The 20929-nt window shown below is 35.3% G+C and overlaps 1 protein-coding gene across 4 annotated transcripts in view; it reads left to right on the top strand.

The window, feature by feature from the left end:
* MARCHF1 (membrane associated ring-CH-type finger 1) overlaps positions 1-20929 on the top strand; it is a 229990-nt gene that overhangs the window by 127525 nt on the left and 81536 nt on the right. For 2 of the 4 annotated variants that reach the window (XM_079306659.1, XM_079306663.1), the window contains exon 3: positions 8288-8427. The exons of the other annotated variants lie outside the window; for them this stretch is intronic. In XM_079306659.1, the coding sequence (XP_079162785.1) occupies positions 8326-8427 (102 nt within the window). In that variant the 5' untranslated portion in view covers positions 8288-8325. The remainder of the gene's footprint in view (positions 1-8287; positions 8428-20929) is intronic. 4 annotated transcript variants of the gene reach the window in all.

Consider the following 20929-nt stretch of genomic DNA (forward strand, 5'->3'; position numbering starts at 1 on the left):
TTCAGCTTAAGGCCATTTCCCTTTGTCATATCAGTAAATGCTCTTTTAAAAAGTCCCTCTCCAGCTGCCTTGTAGGTTCCCATTAGGTACTGGAAAGTTGCTCCAAGATGTATCTCCTTTGAGGCTTCTCTAGGCTGAACAGCCCCAGCTCTCTGAGCCAGTCTTCATAGGAGAGGTGCTCCAGCCCTGTGATTATCTTGTTCTAACAGGCACACATCCCTGACTTGGAGGCTCCCAGGCTGGATGCAGCCCTCCAGGTGGGTCTCACAAGGGCAGACAGAGGGGCAGGATCCCCTCCCTTGGCCTGCTGGCCATGCTGCTCTGGATGCAGCCCAGGATGTGGCTGCTTTCTGCCCCGCCACTGCACTTTACCAGGTCGTGTTGAGCTTTGTGTCCACCAGCAGCCCCAAGCCCTTTTCTCTAGGGTTTCTCTCAATCCATTCTCTGCTCAACCTGTGTTTTTGCTTGAGAATGTCCCAACACAGGTGCAGGACCTTGCACTTGACCTTGTTGAACATGAGGTTTACACAGGTCCACCTCAAGCCTGATAAACTCCCTCTGGATACCATCCCTTCTCTCCAGCGTCTTGACAGACTTACACACCTTGGTGGTGTTGGCAAACTTGTGAGGTTGCCTTCAGTTCCAGTGGCCATGTCTGGACTATGTGTTGCAATTGCATTGTCATCAGTGGTGTAAGGTATCTTGGGAAAGCTAAGGTTGTGTCTGTTATGTCCCAGCTGTAGAAGGGACAAATGATTGAAAGCTGTTATGAGGGCAAGGCTTGTGGCTTAGCCATGGAGCTGCTCTTCAGTACAGCAGGTTTTGGAACAGGGCCTTTGTATGAGACTGCATGAATGGGTGTTGCACAGGTGTGCCAGACCCTTTGCACACCTGCATGGGCATCTCTGTGCCATGCTGTGCTGCACACTCTTGTCTTAGTTTCAGCACCTGGGCTCAGTGTAACCTAGTAGAAAGCAGCATGAGTGGTAGCAAAGTCAGAGGAGGGTTGTCAGAGCTGGAGATCAGGATGAGACTCAGCTGCCTGATCTGCTGTACCACAGCTACCACAGAGTTAGAAATCTTTGTGCTCACCCAGTCACTAAAGGGAGCCAGGGAGCAATGCTGTGCCATCAAGCATTATGTTTGTTTTCTGCTGTACACTCAAGATTTCAGTTTTATAATTTTATATTTTGTCAGTATCCTTGCCAATGTCATCTTTCTTCAAGGTTCTTTGGAAAGACTTGCAAGAGTGTGGATACTTACAGTGTGCTTTGTGTTATTTTTAAATAGAAGAGAGAAATTAATGCTGTGTCTAGTTTTATACTTTAATTAGCAAGCACAACAAATACTGCATCTTTAATTTTTTAAAAATGGTTTGTGAGGAATGGCATATTATAATTGACGTGCATATGGTGTGTGTGAATCTTAGCTTGCTGACAGCTGTGTGAGTTGTGGTTTTAACTGCATGTACTGCATTGCTTTCATCTCACAAAGAAACAAACCCCAATTTTCTCTATGGAAAACAATTAGTAAACCATTATGGTCTGGCATTGTAATAAATTAGGTTCAGGCTTAATTTGAAACTATTGGAAGGCACTTTTAAGAATCCCATTAACTTAAGTTTAGAGGGCCATACTGATAGTTACCCAGTCTTCTTGTGCATCTCCATATTTATAATCTATTCAGCAAAACTTTTCTGTTTATTTACCAGCTACAAATATGAAAACTAGAAGGGCTACATAATCCTTCAACTTCTTTTTTCCCTATTTAATTTCTCCACTTTATTTTTTGACAGCAACCAGAGCAACAAGAATAATTGTTTGCAATAATTAGGCCACCATCATTATTGTCTAATGGGAACCCCATTTGAAAAAAATTATTTCAGCTATTTGAGTCATACTTTTGTTCCCATGTATTCACTTCTAAGTCCTACATTTATATTTATTTTTTTTTGGAAATTTTGATTAAAATTATCAAAGTGATATTATTCAAGTGCTTATTCACATAATTATTAGCTTTTAGGTTAATGTAATCTTTACTTATGTAAGAGACTAGTTATTTAAGCTGTTACCAGTAACTGCAGCATTAGGCCAGTAGGTCAGTAATTATTTATAACTTAAATCCGTTTATCCTGAAAAAACCTGAATAGGCCATCTGTCATGGTTTTCTACTAGCAAAGGTCAGGTCATAAGTCAGATCATTAGTCATAGTCACAATTTCCACTAAAAGGGGTGGTATGAGAAAGAAGTACTTGCAATAGTATATTTCAGCTAGTTTAGTGGTGAACAACTATTTAATGGGCTTATTTAATCTTTACTAAAAAGGATTCTAAATATTCTCCTTTGGTAAATTGGTCAGAAGTTTTCATTACACATTTGGCACTTCTGTCAACTCATCAGGTGCTATACCCTCGATGACAACAAAAGTCTTATTCAAAATATTTACCAGAATTTTCTTTATTGTAATGCATACAACTTAATTTCAGTAAGTGTTCTAAATACCTTCCAACAGAATATCAAATTTGACCTTCTAACTAATTAGAATTCAAGTCTTTAGTTTTTAGAAGAAAATAGCTGCACCTCATTTTCCAGAGGTCACCCTGAATTTTCTACCAACTAGCATTTAAAGATGTTCAATATCATTAATATTGAATTATATTGATGGTCACAGAATACTTACAGATTTCTATTGGTGGATATAGCTATAATTCTCACTAATCACAGAATGGTTTGAGTTGGAAGGGACCTTAAAGATCATCTAGATTGCACACTTTTAGGGATGGGACATCTGCAGCTTATCTGAGAAGCCTGTTCCAGTGCCCCACCATCCTCACAGTAAAGAGTTCTCTTAATGTCTGCTTTAAACCTGCTCTTGTTCCATTTGAAGCTATTCTGCCTTGTTCTGTAACTATATGTACTTGTAAAAAAACCCTCTCTGTTTTTCTTGTAGGCTCCCTGTAGGTACTGGAAGACTGCAATTAGGTCACCCTAACCAGGAGTAAATTTCTTGCAAACACTTATTATTAAAAATAAGCATTAGTTACTTGCAGCCAGAAACCAGCAGTTATGTTTTATATAATTATATACTAGAATATGAGGGCAAATGACTAATGCTAGCGGTGTCTACTCACCCTAAAAGAGATTCTGAAAACTATCTGAAGTGAGGTAAGAAAAATTGAAGAGACCAGCAAAGATAAAGTAGCAGTGGCCTGTCCTGCCCTGGAGTTGTTACAGGTTGTGTTACAAAGAGCAGTGATATCTAAGCAAGAGGATAAGCCCTTCTTTCCAGCAGTGATACCCCTGTCTAGTGTGGGTTCTGCATGGCTGACCTCTCACAGGAGCAGTATCTGAACTGCTCACAAGCAAGAGCTTTCTATGTTTAGGGTTGTCAGCAGAAGATGGTTTATGTCTGTCCAGAACATTGTATTTGACAGAAATTCTGTTAAAAATGCTTCTCTGACAAAGGAGAGATACTTCTCTTGGATCAAACATGATCTTAAGCACATTTTGGTGTATATACTTCTAGTATTTCAATTAAATTTGATTTTCTCTTTGTTCTTAAAAGCTAACTTAAATTCAGTATTAATTATCTGTCCTTTTATACAGTGGTGTTTAATGGTTAAATTATGTCTTTGGGGTATTTAACCTTTATTGGGCTTTCAAAAAACTTTTCTTCTGTCTTTGTCTTCTTATTGTATTTCAGTAGTGAGCTCTGCCTGATTCAAAGCGGATTTGATTTACAGCATAAATATATGCTTCTTCTGTAAATAAACCACATAAGAATGGGAAAAACATTAAGAAATAACTTTTAATTTTGCATAAGCAGAAGAAAGTCCATTAAAGACTTACTTTAACTTCTTATGCCCTGTTCATTTGGATAATTCATGCATAACTTCATGAGGTTGTTAATGCTTTAGCTTCAGGTGGATTTTTGAATTTTAACATTTTCTGCTGTTTCTGTATCTTCCCTAAAGAGTTTTCATCTGCCAAGTGGTGGGTATGGTTTATCAGGTGCATTTGCTAGTCATGTCTTTATTGTTGATTGAAGCTTTGATTTAAGCTGCTTGGCAGTCATGTATGGCTAAATGTATGCAAACTCACAAAGCAAAACCACGTACTTTGTTTTGTTCTCAACTCCATCTTCGTATCAAGGGTGTTGTCCTTTCTGCTTGGGAGTCTGGTGCATCTGGAATTTACATGGGAGAGGGGTTAGGCAGCCTTTCATTGCTCTCCTGTAGCAGTAGCACAAAAAGTTGCATTGCTTTTTGAAGGTCTGAGAGGAATTCAACAGAGATGGATAAGCAAAGCATTCCCTTTAAGAGTAGCTATGATATTAGCAGAGAGAGCCTTTTAGAAAGTCATATTTGAGGATGGAATAGAGATAGCTTATGGAAATAGTTCAAAAACTGCATCAGCAAATACAGACATTTATACACTATCTAAATGTATAAAGATGGTGGTTTTTTAAAATATTAAATCAGCTGCCATAAATATACATTTCTCAACATTTTCTTCTTGAAGTCTTCACAAATGCAAAATGGCATAGTTACAATGCTAAAAATTTACCGTAGGGAAAAAACACTATTGGTGTTTTTCTAAAGAGCCTTGAGTGATTTGAAATTGCTTTCTGCTTTGCAAAAGAGATAGTCTTCCTTGTAGGGGGTAAAAAGCAAGTATGAAGGCAAACATACCCTCAAATTTTATATCATTAGTAACCCAAGAGGCTATTTCCTTTGAAAACTTTCAGAGCTTTCTTGTCGTGCTTTGGGCATAGTAGTTCTGGAGTGGTCAAACAAAACAGTATTAGATGCAATAATTTTTGTACCAATCATCTTAAATTTATTTATTTTAAGTGATTGAATAGCTTGAATTAATAAGTGAAATTTGCATCCTTAGTTGTGACAAAAAAAGAATCAAAGTCTAAAAGGACTAAGGACAATTTAAAATACATATTAGCAGTATAAGAGAAAACAACAAATCAACAAAGGCTGGAAATAATTATATGTTTAATTATGGTACAGGACCATCAAAAGTAATTTCTGAAAATGTATTTGATAATATAGGTATTAATTTAAGAATATAATGTCTAATGCTCTAGAGAGGGCGCTGATTCTGCAATGGTGTTTTGAAAGAGCTGCATAGCTAAGTTAAATGTCAACTCTATTTTGTCTTTACAGGTGGGGAAAGGCATTTAGATTTGCATAATTGGGTTTACTCTTCCAACAGTGCCCTAGAAGCTCTTCTGAAAGCAGTCATTAATAAACATGACGTGTTTAAATTCAGAATCTTCCATATACTTAATGCAGAGGTGTTTGCTTGTGTATATCTAGTAGCTATACAAGAAATCTGGTACTATTTTAGTCTTGATTGGTGCCATTCTGGGTGTCAACTTAATAATTTTTGTGCCTGTGTTCTTGTTTTCTGTTGGTCTCTGCATTGTTTTTAATGAGGCTAGAGCACTAGGTATTTTATTAGCTTTTATACAGGTACTTTAGTTGGTTGCTGCAGGTATCAGTCACGAAGATAAGACTTCTTTAGCTTGATGGCTTTTCATGCTATTTTAATTCAATGCTGGACTCAGAAAATTAGTCCTGTGTTTGGAGGGGCAGAAGCACTCAGCGTTTCTTATGATATAAAATTTTACAGGTTATAATCACATTTTTATGTGGAAAGTATTTTTTTTCCCTGACATGAAAGAACCACTAGTGAACCACCATAGCAGTGAGATACTACTGTATATTTACAGCTGTTGACACAATCACATACATTCTCATATGAATTTATTTTTTAATGTAGAAGTTATTTTAAAACCTAAGGTTGAGCTTCTTATTTATAGAAAGTTTTAGTGTCATTATGTTGTTATGCTATGACTACACCGAATTGTCCTTGTGAAACACAGCAGTCATAGGAAAATAACTGTTTAAGAAAAGCCAATGACTTATTGTGGCACAGAAATAGCAGAAGCTGTCAGAGATTTCTATTGCTTACAGCCCATCAATTTGTGGTTTTATTCAAATTAAAATAATTGATTAGAAGTCAGTGCTTGATAAGACTCAGACAAGAGATACATAATGAGTAACAGTGACTGTATTTGTCTTAGCAGAGCTCAGCACTGAAGGCTATTTGTATTTCAGTATTCCTGTAGCTCTGCTCCTGGAATATTTTGATGGTCTGCCAAATCATGCAGTGAACAAATATCATCACTTTGATTGTTGCTGGAAATCTTTGAACACAGAGAACAAAACTTAGCTTAGATAAAGAACAGCGTGTTTTGTGTTCAATTTCCTGCTGTTCTGTGATAGCAGTTAGATTGTGGTAAGGATTGAAAAAACATAGCCTTTGTTACCTGAATCTGATTATGCTCCTGAATTAAGCATATAAATTCTTTTCTCTTGCTAGATTTATGAACTTTTTATAGAGATATTATGCTTTTATTTCATACAACTGGCTAATTTTTTTTTTAATACATCATCCTTAAGCCCCCATAATGCCCCCCTTTTTTAGCATTGATAATGTCTAAGATTAACAATAATTGTGTGTTTCTTTGCTTGGCTAAAATGTAAGTAAAATTTTTCTCACCTTAAAAATATTATTAAAGTAATTCTTCTATTTTTTTTTAACAAATCTAGAGATGATTAATTAAGAATGTTTACAGGAAATTTATTTGTGTTGGTTCTTCGGGTGTATGAGCAAGTGCAAAGTCCTTCTTTCAGTTGTGATCTGGGCAGTGGCAGTAATTTTGATTGCTCAGGGCAAAAAAAAAGAATTGCAAATCTTCCAAAGGGTTCTGCACACCAAGAACACCAGAATAGGATTGTGCCTTTATTCAGATGATCTCTTGTCTTCTCAGGTACAGAAAGTATAGAAAGGATTGATTGCTTACTGAGCCTGATTTTGTATCTCAGGTGAAGACTTCAAGAGACCAAAAAATTGTAAAAATCAGTTAATCTGTTGTTTCACTCACCTAATCATCTCAAGTGCAATAAAGCTAAGGCTGATTTCCACTTATTCCTATCAATTCCATGAGGTTATGTAGGGAATACAGCTTTGTGCATTTCATCCTTTGAAAACTATAATGGTTAAGTGTGAAGATGGTAGAGCTGTTGTTATTCAGGAAGGGGTTGTAGTTTGTCAGACTCAGAACCTGGAAAGATGCAATCTTTCTGTTGTAAATATAAGATTTATGCTGTAAATATATGCATAATTTGTGTCCTGCATGAAGATGTGTTGCAGAAAAATAAACTTCAGTTACAAGTGCATAATATTCAATGATGCTGCATAGTGCCATGGGAGGTCTTTAGCATTATTTTATTTATGTTCCAGTTTTATTCGGGGTAGTGCTACCTTTATTTGGAGTACTAGGCACTCAATCTGGTAGGTTAATCTTTCTGTTTACTGTGTTTCATGATTCTACAGAATAACACATTTTAAATTGCAATATGTTATAAACAACCAGATTAGAAATTGCTTCCAATGATGAGAATGAAATTGCTCAAAGTTGTTTTTTGTAATTAATTAGAAAAGTTTTGGACTGAATACCTCCATTGCCAAAAAAAAAAAAAAATAGATTGCAAAATTTTAAACATACTTATGAAGGTTTCTTATGCTTAATAGCATGCTTTACTAGTGCTGCACTTCGAGTATGTGGTAGTGCTACTTTAAAGGTATTTTGTTATTGTTACAAACCAAATGTAAATTCAGAGGCAATTTGCAGTTGGCACATAGCATTTATTTCTGATGTGCCTACATTAGTTTTTGCTATTTACAGCACATCCTAGCGTAGCACTGCAAGATGAGCCAGGTGTTCTGGGCATGGGTACATACAGGTTTGTGTGTTTTCACACTATTTATTTGTATCTAGGATCTGCTACTGCTTTAGGGCTGTTTCTACTTGTTTCAGTGAATGTGGGGGTTTGTATCCAACTGTTATATAGCTTTTGAGATGATGCTAATGTCAGAGGTATTCTGTAATAAAATCTCTTTAAAAGAACACTTTTTAAAGTAAAATTACAACTTGAGGAAAATTTAACGTGGAGAGAAGGCACTGTGTTTTCTGACACTAAAATAGTATTAATGCATGTAAGGTGTGCTGAAAGTGCATGACTCTTTTCTAACTTTTATGGTTTAGCAGTTTGTGGAATACTTTGGAAAAACATGTTCTATTAAAAATATATTTATTAGCTTGTTCAGCTATAACTTAAAAAGCAGTTTTTAAAGGCATGTATCCAGAGACATGCACACAATGAATTCATAGTGTCAATGTTTCAGGGAATCTAAATTATTTTCAGAATTTCAGAAATTGAGAAGGGATAAGTGGAAGGAGAAAATGTTGGGCTGGTGCCAAGCGATAGCTCGTAACCCTCACAGACTTCCAAACAGCACAAGAACACCCGAGGTCTCAGGTGATACTTCACATAACTCTACTTTGGTGAGTGAAAAGTTGCATTTCGTGATGGTGGCATGCTCAGATGAACTTAAGAGGTGTTATATTTATTTCTAAAACTGTACTGTTTGCCATTGCTTGCATTTCCTCTGTGTGTAAAACACTTTGATATGACATCTGTTTACTCTTTCCTTTTGCTTTGGTCTTTTATGTTATGCATGGTTTATTCTGACTTGCATGCTGTGTCTATAAATCAGTATTGATGTTCTGTGAATGGTAAAGTCTTTAAGCAGGAGATGTCCAAATATGGATCACTTACAGTCTTTGTGATTTTAATCAGTGCAATGGCATTTGGCCCCTGATGAATGCAGCTGGGCATTATCTAAAGGCACCTCATTTGCCCTTTGTTCCTGCCTCTTAACAGGAACAGAGTATCATGTGTCTAGCCTTGTGTTAGACAGCTGGATTTTCAAATTATCTTCATATATTAAACATGCTATTGCAAGAGATGGTTGAATTTCTGCATGCAAAGCTATTGATAATAGATGATAGTAGTGTAAAGTTGACAGTTTACATGGTGGAGTTAAAATGTATCATATGGAACTGAATAAAGTTATTCATTGATAAGAATTTTAATCCCACAGTTTTGTTTATTGAAATAAAGCCACTTACATCAGTAGACCTGGCCAGGTGAGTAAGAACTGAAGCTTGAATGCAACAGCTTCCAACTGCCCTGTCTCTAAGCAAAAATTGTCTACTTTTCTGCTCGTTTTAATTCAACTGACATTTTCAGGCTACAGCAGGACTGAATATTTGAAACATATCCAGTACAATGTGCCTGCTCCAATTTCATTAATGAGTGTTAAATAGGCACTATATTTCCCTCCCCCTAAGAAACATGAGGGATCAGGAGATACTGCCCTGCAGCTGTTGAAACAGGGACAGGATGACATCTAAGCTGAAAGGTGAATAAATGTTCCTAACCACTGAAGAAATGTGGTAGTCCAGATGAAGAGACAGTGGTCTGCTTGAAAGCTGTTGCAATTTTGGTGAAATAAAACCCCTACTTAATGGGGCAAAATTATCATGTTCAGTGGTAAATTACATAGAATGTAAGTTTCTGCTACAGAAGAGAATACAAAAAGGCAACATTAAAAGCTGCAAATTTTATAGTTTATTATATATATCCTAGAATATTGTTATGAATCATTTTCATCTAGAATACTTTCAGAGAAATAAAACAAAATTTAAAATCAATGATTCTATGAAAAAAAGTCAAGTGTATTATCCCCACATTTAATTATATTGCTATTTTATTCTTAAATTTTATGTAATTGCTTTTTCTATTTAGTTATTAATAGTAAGAAGAGGTAGTTAGTAAGGAATTGGGATATGTGGAAATTTGCATACTTTGATTTCTGCTTGACTGCTGTTCAACATTTAATTTGGTTTGAAATTCATGAGATAAGCATTCCAATCTACCAGATGGGATTTAGAAATGAACTGGAAATACAGTTCAGAACTGGTGAATCCATAGACTTAGCATCTTTTAACCCTATTAATATTAAAACTTGTTCAAAAATAAGTTTGCATGCAGAATGCTGCTTACTTGATGAAGTGAGTAAGAAAGCCAGATAAATGAACTACTGGGGAGGATACTGTGTGTCATTTAATACTATGATTGGCTGCAGAACAATCATCTTCACAACAGGAAATAAAACACTAATGTCTCTTGAGGCCTGCCAAGCTTTCCTTTTCATTTTCTTTGCTTCTCACTCTCTCAACCATGACTTTTTCTATCTCTCACATCTAAAGAAAATAATATTCAGTATAAGCTTTTGCTAGCAATATCTTTCCAACTTGCAGGATGTTGACTGAAAATCCTTATTTCACTTGTGAACATTTTTAGTCTTAAATTTCTTTTGAAATCAATTTGGATTTTGCTTAGTTGTTGTTGCCTTTTTAATACTGAAACATTTTCTGGCTGGGCTTGAGTGAAGATACAGAGTTTAGCACTGGAAGCTGAAAAATAATGAAACAGCAGAAAATAAAGAATATAGCAAATTATTTGTTCTAAGTGTACAAAGCCACTTCTGATGAGCTATTCAAGTCCTTTCTGAATTAAACTTCATTTTCAGTACTTTGCAGCTCCTCTGTGGACCTGATTCCCTTAGTATGGATTTATTTGGTGAGCCTTGTGCCCATGTGAGTCTGTCATGAAGGGACAGCTCTTTGCTTCCTTATTCTGTAGGTGACAAATCTGGGTTTGGAAGGAAGCAAAGTGGAGTATAGACTGCATCTTTTTTTGACCTCTGCCATATGCTTTTGTGTACACTTCTGATTCAGCAGAATGTCTTCTTTATCTCAGAACTTCCGCTAAGGCATTAAAAAATACTCTCCATTTAAAATTAAACCCCAAAGTGGTCATTTCACCATGCCACTTTTCTGAAAGAAAATTACCTTAGAATTGCAAGCAAGTCTCATTAATCTATCACAAAATCATACCAGGATAGAAGGAATCTGAAGGATCATCTGGACCAACCTGTCTTGGCATGAGGACCATATAGACAAGATGGTACAGCACCTTGTCCTGCTCAGTCTTAAAAATATCCAGTGTTGGGGAATCCTTCACCTTTCCTTCAGAGATTATTTCAATGATTCATTGTTCTCATTGCAAAACATTTTCCTCTTGTATCTAATCAGAGTTTGCCCAACTTGTACCCATCACTTATTGCCCTTTTCCTTGTAACTTGTTATAAAAGGGAGTGTTCATCTTTGTAGCCTCCCACAAAATACTGGAACATGATGATAATGTCTCCCCTAAGCTCAGTTCTCCCAGCCTTTCCTCATGTGGCAGGTTTCCCAGTCCATTTTTATGGAAAGAAATATTTTTCTCTCAGTGAAAAACAGAAGGAAGCTTACAGAGCAGGAAGCAGGTTATGATCATTTAAGAAATTGCTTTTTTCATTAAGCAGTAAATGGAATACTGAAAAGCACTGGAGGAAAAAAATAAAATAATTAAGCTCATGAAAACATTGGAATGTATTTAAAGAGTTTAATAAAATCAGTTGCACCATTTCATTTTATTTGATGTTAAGATGTTCTAGCTCCATTGAAATCAAATAAATTCTGAAATATTTTAGCAGAACTCGACTAAGGATCCTTTGAAACATTTTTCCATTATTTTTGTCAACTTAATTATAATAATATCGTCAAACTTTATCACCTTAGTCTACTTTACTTGAAGATTAAAACCTTTGCGTTCAGTTTTAGGTGACACTCTGACTTCTTGGTTCTGAGAATACCTTTAAAGTTTTGAATCATTCTGTCATCAAAGGAGGCATAAGTTATCAAAAAGTGTAGTTTAATATTGCAGTTTATGGGATTTGGGGGTTTATATTGATACAGTGAGTAAACCTTTATATTTATAGTGAATAATTTTTTTTTTATACTCAAAACAATTTCATATAGTCAATTAACTTGGTGTAGTGGAACATAAAGATGGAATTGACTTTGCTTCTGTGATAACTAGAAATCATGTATTTATCAAGCTAAATTTATTGTTTCTGTGTACATTGTTTCTAAACTTTGAAGATTCATCCCTTGTAGCGTTTATCGTATTTTGAGAGATCTGTAATACAACTTTCCATTTTTGTCATAGCTTCCATGTTCCCATGAGTATCTTAAAAGGTCTTGTCTATTCCTGTTCCACTTTGAACAGGAATAACCAGTTTTCCACAGTATTCCAGATCAAGCGTTCTGCGTAGATTTAGAATCACTTTATTGATATCTTTTTGTAGCTGCTATTTTAGCTTTGAGACCAAACCTCTGGGTTATGTTGACTTTTAAAACATGAAGACTGTATCAATTCAAATTATTAATGCTCTTCTATACTTTTCACCGGGCAATATGCAAATTTATATCTTTTACATTTTTCCCTTTCTCTGATATTTTCTAGAATTGGGGAAATAATAGTAATGTTTTTTCCTTTGCTTGAAACAAACCTAGATCTTGAAAACTCATGATTTTATGCAATAGTATTTACAGGGTTTTTGTCTTCTGAAAAGATAATGAATATAATTGAAAGTAAGAAATTTAAAATTATTTCTTCATTAATCAGTCTGTGCTAACAGTATCTATTTATACTGTGATTCTGTGTATATTTGGTGAGTTCAAATGATTTTGATGGGAATATGTAAATATGGAAGCAGTTCTGAGTCTATCTTTGCAGAGTGCCTAATGTTTCTCTGGGTCCTAATTCAAAACTTGAGTATTATTATAATCTATGTTCCCAATTGTTATTTGTAGCCTCTTCTGCATAGGACATGGACTGGTCCTTAATGCAGAACATCACATGAAACACATGAAGCTAATGGCACAAGAGCACATACTTAGTGCTGAAATGTAGTCATTAGTGTAAACCACTTTTCCCTGTTTTATTCCCACCCAGAATTATAGGTAAATGTATGTGGAAGTATAGTCAAGTGAGTAACTAGACAATTTGTGTTTCTATATGCAAATTAAATGTAGAAGTCATGACAAATAATCAAACATCTAATTTAAGGAAGTATTTCTTTTTATGGGAGCAAATGATGCCATCTGCTTCTCTAAAAATAAAATGTGATTATGAATGATCTGTTTGCTATAGGTAGATCCCATGTTGCCACATGAGATTTTTGACTGAGCAAGATAATAATAGTCGATGGGCATTTCAAAATATAATTAAACAAACAAGGAAAGGTGGGGGTTGCTAGGGCTTTTTTGCAGTTCACCCTGACAGACAGCTCAGCCCCCCACAGCTGCTTTCTCGGTCAGTGGGATGGGAAATAGAAGCAGAGGGGAAAGGTGAGAAAAATCATGGGTTGAGATACAACAGACAGTTTAATTGACAAGGCAAAAGCCACAAATGAAAGCAAAGTAAGGGATTTATCCACTGCTTCCAGTGGGCAGCCAGGTGTCCAGTGATCTCTAGGAAAGCTGAGTTTCCATCATGTGAAACGGTTGCTTGGGAAGAAAAATGCCACTCTGAATGTTTCTGCTTCCTTCTTTTCCTCCTTTCAGATTTATGTGCTGAGTATGGCACCATAGAATATGATTTATCCCTTTGGTCAGTTGGGATCAGCCCTCCTGGCTATGTCCCCTCCCAGCTCCTTGTGCACCCCAGTCTGCTCACTGGTGGGGTGGGGTGAGGAGCAGAAAAGTTCTTGATGCAAGCCTTGCTTAGCAAAAGTTGAAACAACCCTGAGTTATTAACACTGTTTCCAGCAAAAATCTAAAACACAGCCCCATGCAAGCTACCATTATGAAATTTAATTCTATTCCAGCCAAAACCAGTACAGCTTTTCCTCCAGTGGTGGTAAAGTGAGTATCTGGGATTTAACTGTAAGTTATGCTAACTGTGTGAGAGTTCTAATAATACAAGAATAATTTATCACTAGATAGTCTTTAAAGGTCCCATCTAACCCTAACCATTCTTTAAATCTGGAATCTTTATCTGAACACCCAAACCTAATTTCAGAACAAGAAAGATTTCTTCATCTGAGTTTGAAGTGTTTGGCTGCCTGAGTTTTATCAAGATAATGTAATCCTTTGATGAAAATCCTGTGAAATAGGGTGCATCTAGGTTTCCTTTTATACTGCAAGCCTTGAACTGTTAATCTGACAGGGAGTGATGGAATGTTTAAGATCTGTATTTTAATTTGTTATAAGAAAACCATGTAATTTAAAACTCAAAAACTAAATGTGAAAAAAGAGTAATTATCTAAGGATACAGAGTTGGTTTCTTCTGAATTATCATCTTATTTGTATAACCATTAAGTAGATGTTATGAGTGAGGCTGCAGAACCAGCTAGGAGATCCACAATGCCATGCCTACAAAAGTTTCTATAGACACCATTTAAAAAAATATAATAGTAACTTTAATATAATAGCCAAACAAAGTGTGTATGTGAGTAAAACTATGGAAGAGAGATTATACAGAGGAATGTAATTTTAAAAGGTGCGGAATTGTTCACCAGTATAATAAATTTCCTAATTTCCCTAAGTGTCTGTTCATGTTAAAGTTATGAAAACTGCTCCTTGTACTGTAGGTGTTTCACATCCTTCTGCACAGTGCAGCATGTTGCCCAACAGGACAATTGTTTTAACAATGTGTTGCTTTACAATTTACAGGATCAGCCTAAGCTGCAGTGGCCTCAGGAGCCATGCTACCCCAGGCCAATCTTGTTGATTTTCCTTATATTTAAAGCCAATTAGCAGTGGTAACCTTGGTTACCATCACCTTCTGCATTCTCACCATGAATGTGTTAATAAGGATGTAAGGTTGTTAACAGTTCATTTGTGTTCCTTTTCTATGCATGCATAAACAATTAGAGCAGGGTAGATGTAGGCCAAAGCTTTTGGTATGTCTCCCCCAGTGTCATTTAATTATTTAAGAGTGAGGAAGATATGGTCAAGTTTTTACATATTTGACCAGTGATTTCACTTAGACTTTGCTTGGGCAGGCTTAAAGTGACAGTCCTCACTTAAAGAATTTTAATTTTGCTTTCTTCTACCCAAAAATGGAGGCTACATAAAAAATTAATAGTACCTTGAGTTTGTATGCACAAAAATAGCTTTAATATAGGAGGAAAACAAAAATCTTACCTCTATGCTGGATTCAATAAGTCAATAAGGTTTTAATATTGTCATTATCATTGTTTAGTATGTTAATATTATGCTGTCATGTTTTATTTAGCTTTATACCTCAAATTATATTTCAGGTTTTTAGCTGTTAGGTTTCTGCATTTATTATGAGTGAAATTTGCAGTAAGATAATTTTTTCTAGATAAAATTACTATAAGAAGACATTGACATAAAAAATGTGTTAAGTATCTGTGTAACTGTTTGAATAGGTTGTATCCAACCCTTTATTTTCCCCATAACATTTTATGCATTTTGTGTCTCACAGCAAAATGTGCTCACAAGATTGGTTCAAAACTATTTCATATAAATTATTCATAATTTGTTTTCTTCTTGTATAGTTGAACCTCTTATTAATCTTTCACTTGGGGAAAAAGAGCATCATTTCAATGCAGAATTTAACACCTATTAATTTTTTTAGTTTTGAAGACAAGAGCTATGTCTGACTACATTAGATTTGGTCACATAACTTTTTACTGAAAGTTCAATAAATTATTTTTCTAGCAATTTTTCATATATTCATAAAAATCTTATATTTAGTTTAAAGTATGTAATACTCCAGGTCATGTGAGAGTATAGGGTTACAGATACTGAAACAAGAGGGAATTGCCAAATCACCATTTAGTTTCTATCTGCCAAATGAATTCTTGAAAGTGAGAAAATCAGACAGGGCCAAGTAATTAACCTGTTTTTTATAAGGTGAAATGGGTTATTTTCATTCTAGCTCAGTGAAGCCTTCAGTTCCATCATTAACTGAACATGTAGTGGAGAAGTCAAGATGATAGGAAGTATCAAAGGAATGTCTCTGCTCATTCTTTTATTGCCAGAGTAATACCAGCAAGGGAAGTTATGAAAGCACATTGTGTTACAAAAAGGTAGTGGTAGAAGATGATAATGCAACTTTAACTTGCTAAAAATCTCAAGGTAATACATACTAAATGTCTAAGTTAAATTGCAAGTTTATTTATATTCCCATTTCTGAGGTTCCCTAGTTATTTATATGGTATTTTGCTGTCCTATACTACTTGAATTACAAGATCCAGAAACAGTTTAAGGATAAGCTCTCTACTGTGCTGACTACTGCAGTTTGTGTAACTCAGTCCTGTAAACAGAAATATGTATGCATAATTTGTTTGAATAGTCTATACTGATGCCATTTGCATCCTTGCAAATATTTAAATATGTACATGTAAGTTTGTGTAGTGTACATATTTTTTTTTCACCCTGGTTGTTTAAATTTTACTTAATCATGTAAGTTTATACAGTTTCTGCAACAGGATTCATTCTCACTTTTAAGTGGTTTGCGAAGTAATGATTAGTGCAAAATATATTCCAAAGTGTGTTCCTAAGAGGAAAATAGAGTTGTACATGCACAACTAAAAGCCATTTCATGCATTCATATTAGTACAAAAGTTTTGTTACGGACAGGATTGGAAGAAGAAGAAAGTAGCCAAGCTTCAGGGAGCTGTGTATGTCCCTAGATGCATCCCTAATGCATTCCTCAGCAAAAGTATTCCCAGCAGCACAATTGACGTGGTGTTGGTTTTGTGTCCCAGGAGGCTACACAGTGCAGCACATTCCTGCAGCTGCATTTCCACTGCAGTGCTGTGCCAAAGTGTCGTGGATCCACTTCAGCACACACTCAGCCCTGTGTTCTCCCCAGGCTTGGGCTGGCTTTCCTGCAGATAATGAGCCTGCACAAATCTGGGCTGTCACACGAGCACCTAGCCTGGGTAGAGACAGCTTGAGCCCTCGTTGCAGCTCTCTGTCATTCTTCCTTTTGTCTAATAGAGGCATAGAAGATTAAGTAGGGCCTCTTGAAATCTGCAGCATGAATGATTTCCCTTTTTATGCCATTTTGATGGAGAACTGAGGTGGAATAGGGTCTGGGGAGATACCAGACCTTAAAATGAAAGATAACCTTTGTAAGCAGATTCTTTTAAAAATATGGTCTGGGAAGTCTCTGAAATCTACTGTCTCTGTTTTGTGTTGTCAGTATCACTGAATACTTGACATTGCAGCTGGAATTGTGGTGTTCCCTTTAAACAAATATTGGCAACAGAAAGTGGGGGAGCAGAAAAGGAATCATAATTGTTGTGTAGGTTAAAGCACTGACTTGTGCTGTATGTAACTTCCATGTAATTTTGTGAAAGTAATTTCTACTATTTTATTTCAGCCTCATTAATATGAACTAATGAACACTTGAGATGAAATCTCACTCAAAACAGTAAGGTGCTTCAATTCTCTAGAGACAAACGTGTTAGACTTAACCTGGTTGATGGTGGAAGGATTTAATAACTATGGATAATTAATACAAGGAAGGAGGAGAAAATATAGCAGATCCAGTTTTTTTGTCAAGATGAATCAACAGACAGGCTGCAGTTTAGTGTTTGTTCCACAGGAGGTGGAGATAACTGGCTGAACCAGGCACTCTGCTGCAATTTCAGAGGTTCAAGTATTTAGTCTTGGAAAATGCCAGTTCTATCAATTTCATTAAAATGAGTACATGGTCAAATATAGCCATGTGTGGATGCTGACCATAATCACTTGTGTTGACTCTGCTGACTGAGAAAGAAAACTGCTTGTGACCTTGTTAGGCTAATTACCTCTGGGGTTAATCTGTTATTCCCTCCCCCTGGCCCTTCCATAAAGTATGAGATGGGAGTAATAGGATAAGGTTAAGAAGGGGAAATTTAAACTGAAGGTGAAGAGCATAATCTTGCCAGTAACATGCCTTAGGTTGCTGTGTGATTTTGTGTTCGGTGTTACAGAAATCCCATGTCCATGATCCTTGAAATTTGGAATGGAAATGGAAATATTTGATATGATATTTTTGTTAGTTTTTTTCTATCTCTGATTTTCTGCGCATGTAGGCTTTTTTCCTCTTTCTAAAGGAAATGCACTCTAACTTTTCTTGCCCTAATTCTTTAGAAGAAATCAGTGGTATGAGGTACAACTTCTGTACTAGATCAGTTGACTATGATTTCTCTAATAACTAAGCATTGTTTAAATAGAAGTATTTGGATGTCATCCTTTGTGAAGATCTATTTTTTCTGATAAAGTTTCAGTTTTCTATTTCTGTGCTCAATATTTCAATTTTTTAGTCTTTTTCAATCTGCATTGACTGACAATATTTACATCTTAACCCTGTAGGCTGCAATGTAACTGAGGTATTGGTTTCTGTAAGATACTTTAAATAGCACACATTACAGTGAGAAGAGAGAGATACACCAGCTGTAGCTTTCAGCATTTTTATACCCAAATGTTAAACACTAGTTCTCTTTCATGATGGATGGGGAGAAAAAAAAAGTGATTTTTTTTTTTCTTATGGCAGTTTTTTCTGTTGTTTTGGAGAAACAAAATTTTATGACGTACAGCATAATCATTATCTGACAGAAAAAGATAAAAAGCATGATAAAAATTGAGTTCATAGATGCATTGGTATTACAAAGAGAATGTCTGGTTTTCCATTTATCTTCTATTTATGAACAAATGATACAGTTAAATTTTGAGAAGTGCTTGCTGTTCTTAGCTTTAACATAGTATTTATTTCATGTAAAAGAATCATGTTTCAAACTACAGCAAAATATGCTCACATGTGTATTCTGCACTTCTATTATTCAGGCTGTAAATGCCTCATTCTACCAGTATTTCAATGTGATAATAAATGTATTTTGAGTTTTATTACTAAATTGGAATGTTGCACCTTTTTTTCTCCACTGTAAAAGAGAAGAAAGATTTTAATTCTACACATATGTTGGATTTTTTTTCATTTAGAGTTACACAATCATTTAGATTGGAAAAGATCTTCCCAAAACAACTAATTTCCCTGTCAGTTTGAGCTATTCTTCTTTGATATTTGCTAGGATACTAAACAGTACTACTGGAAAAACTTGGTTTTGTTTACTTTAAGGTTAGGATTTTAAAATGTGTATGGAAAAGCCACGTTAAAATTTCTTGTTTGCAAATGTAGTTGGTTATAAAATATTTGAATTGAAAATGACAGATTATTCTTTTTTTCTATGAATTTGTATTCCTTCCACAGAAATTGATTTGGTAGCCTATAGAAATTTTGCCTCCCATTGTTTCCTGCATTAAAGAAAGAGAAAAAAAAAGTAAAAAATGTGAAGAAACAAATACTGGAGGTAAAAATAAAATTGAAGGATGTAGAAAGTTGTATTTATTCCATTTTACTCTTCCTGGATATTATTTGGCTCCTCACATTGTCTCGAGTCCCAGAGAAGAATCTGTTCCAGTGCTATCTTTACTGCCAATCAGTCCATAATTGGTGTTTTCAGTATAATCATTGGAAGAAATATGTAAATAAGGGGGAAAGGTGTATTCTGGGAGAAAAAGTGGTTGTAGATAAAGCTCATTTGCTGCATATACCATTTATTTGAACTTGTGTTTCTCCCTAGATGAAGAACTTCCCAAACAAGAAAACAAAAGAAAAAAACCATGAACCTGAAATATCTGCAGACTTGTTACTCTTTGTATTTCATAGAGAAGCTCTTGAGTACATGCTCTGGCTTGTGTAAGTTCCAAAGCAGGCAGAATAAATGTAGTGTAGTGAAATTTATGGTAATGAGGTCATTGAGCAGAGGTGCATTGATGCTGCTCCATCTAATTACAAACTCACGGTAGGGAAAGACAACAGCAGCACTGCAGGTGCTTCTGAGAGCTCCCAAGGTGCTCTGCTGGCAGTGGGGTGCATCAAAACTGTATATATTATATATATAATGTTTTACCTATTTGATGCCAAAATAATTGAATTTTTTTTTTTTAATGGAAACTTGTGTTTATTGAATCATGTTTGATGTTTGTTTTCTCTGGGTAATAATATTTCAGAATGTGTTAATTGCTTTATGTGATCTTTGTAATCTATGAATATTAATGCTTATGAAATGTTAATAAGAGCTGATAAAATGCAGAAAAATGAGCTATTCAATTAATCAATTTAAATTATAATTGCATGAATAATTACTAAATTGTCAAAACATCAATAATTATATGCATTGAACTACAGTAGTGTGGGATAGGTTGAGTATTTTATGCACACTAAGTATGATTTCCCTTCAGTTTTGTTGCTGTTGTGGGTTAAGGCCATTTTATTTAGAACTGAGATTATAAAATGCTGAAGGCATCATCTTGTGAATAGGCAGTTCAAGACACTCTTGTCATTTTAAAAGAGGTGTTAATGTCCCAGTACTTTAGATGTACACTGGTGTTCCCTATCTGAAAATCCTAGTCTCTAATCAAAAGGGGTGTTTTCAGACACGTGAAGATAAATTTTGAATCTAAGTCATTGTTTTGGGATTTCAGTAAAAATGCTCTGATTTTCAGGGAACCAATAGAAGTTAAATGTTTAGAATATCTGAAGTGATGCATCTGAGAGTTGGTGTTACTGATGTCAAGGTCCTACAGTGGAAATTTTTGGAATAATGAGAAGGTGATTCAGACAGGAATTTTAAATTTTTATTATTATATAAAGGAGAAAGAAAATGGAATAAGGAAGATAATGGAGGGAAAAAGGTGAATGGTGTATAAATGCAGATGTCAATTCCACTTCAATAAGTATCATGAACAGCTCTGACTTCACTTGTTCTCAAAAGAAAATTTGTTTTCTTCCAAATGCTTTATCACACCATATTTCCAGTTCACCTTCACTCTGTAGTAAGCAGTATTAATTAGCTGAATATTCACAGTGTTGACACTTCCAGCTAAGTGCAGTTTTAATGTTCTGTGGCACATACCCTTTTGGCATGCAAGTATGTTTAAAATGCAGTGTAAAAATTTTTTGAGATATCTATCACTAATCTGTTGTTTTTGAAGGTCTGTTCTAAGGAAAGGGGAGATTTTATGTGCA

Source organism: Erithacus rubecula, assembly GCF_903797595.1.
Source record: "Erithacus rubecula genome assembly, chromosome: 5".
Taxonomy (NCBI): domain Eukaryota; kingdom Metazoa; phylum Chordata; class Aves; order Passeriformes; family Muscicapidae; genus Erithacus; species Erithacus rubecula.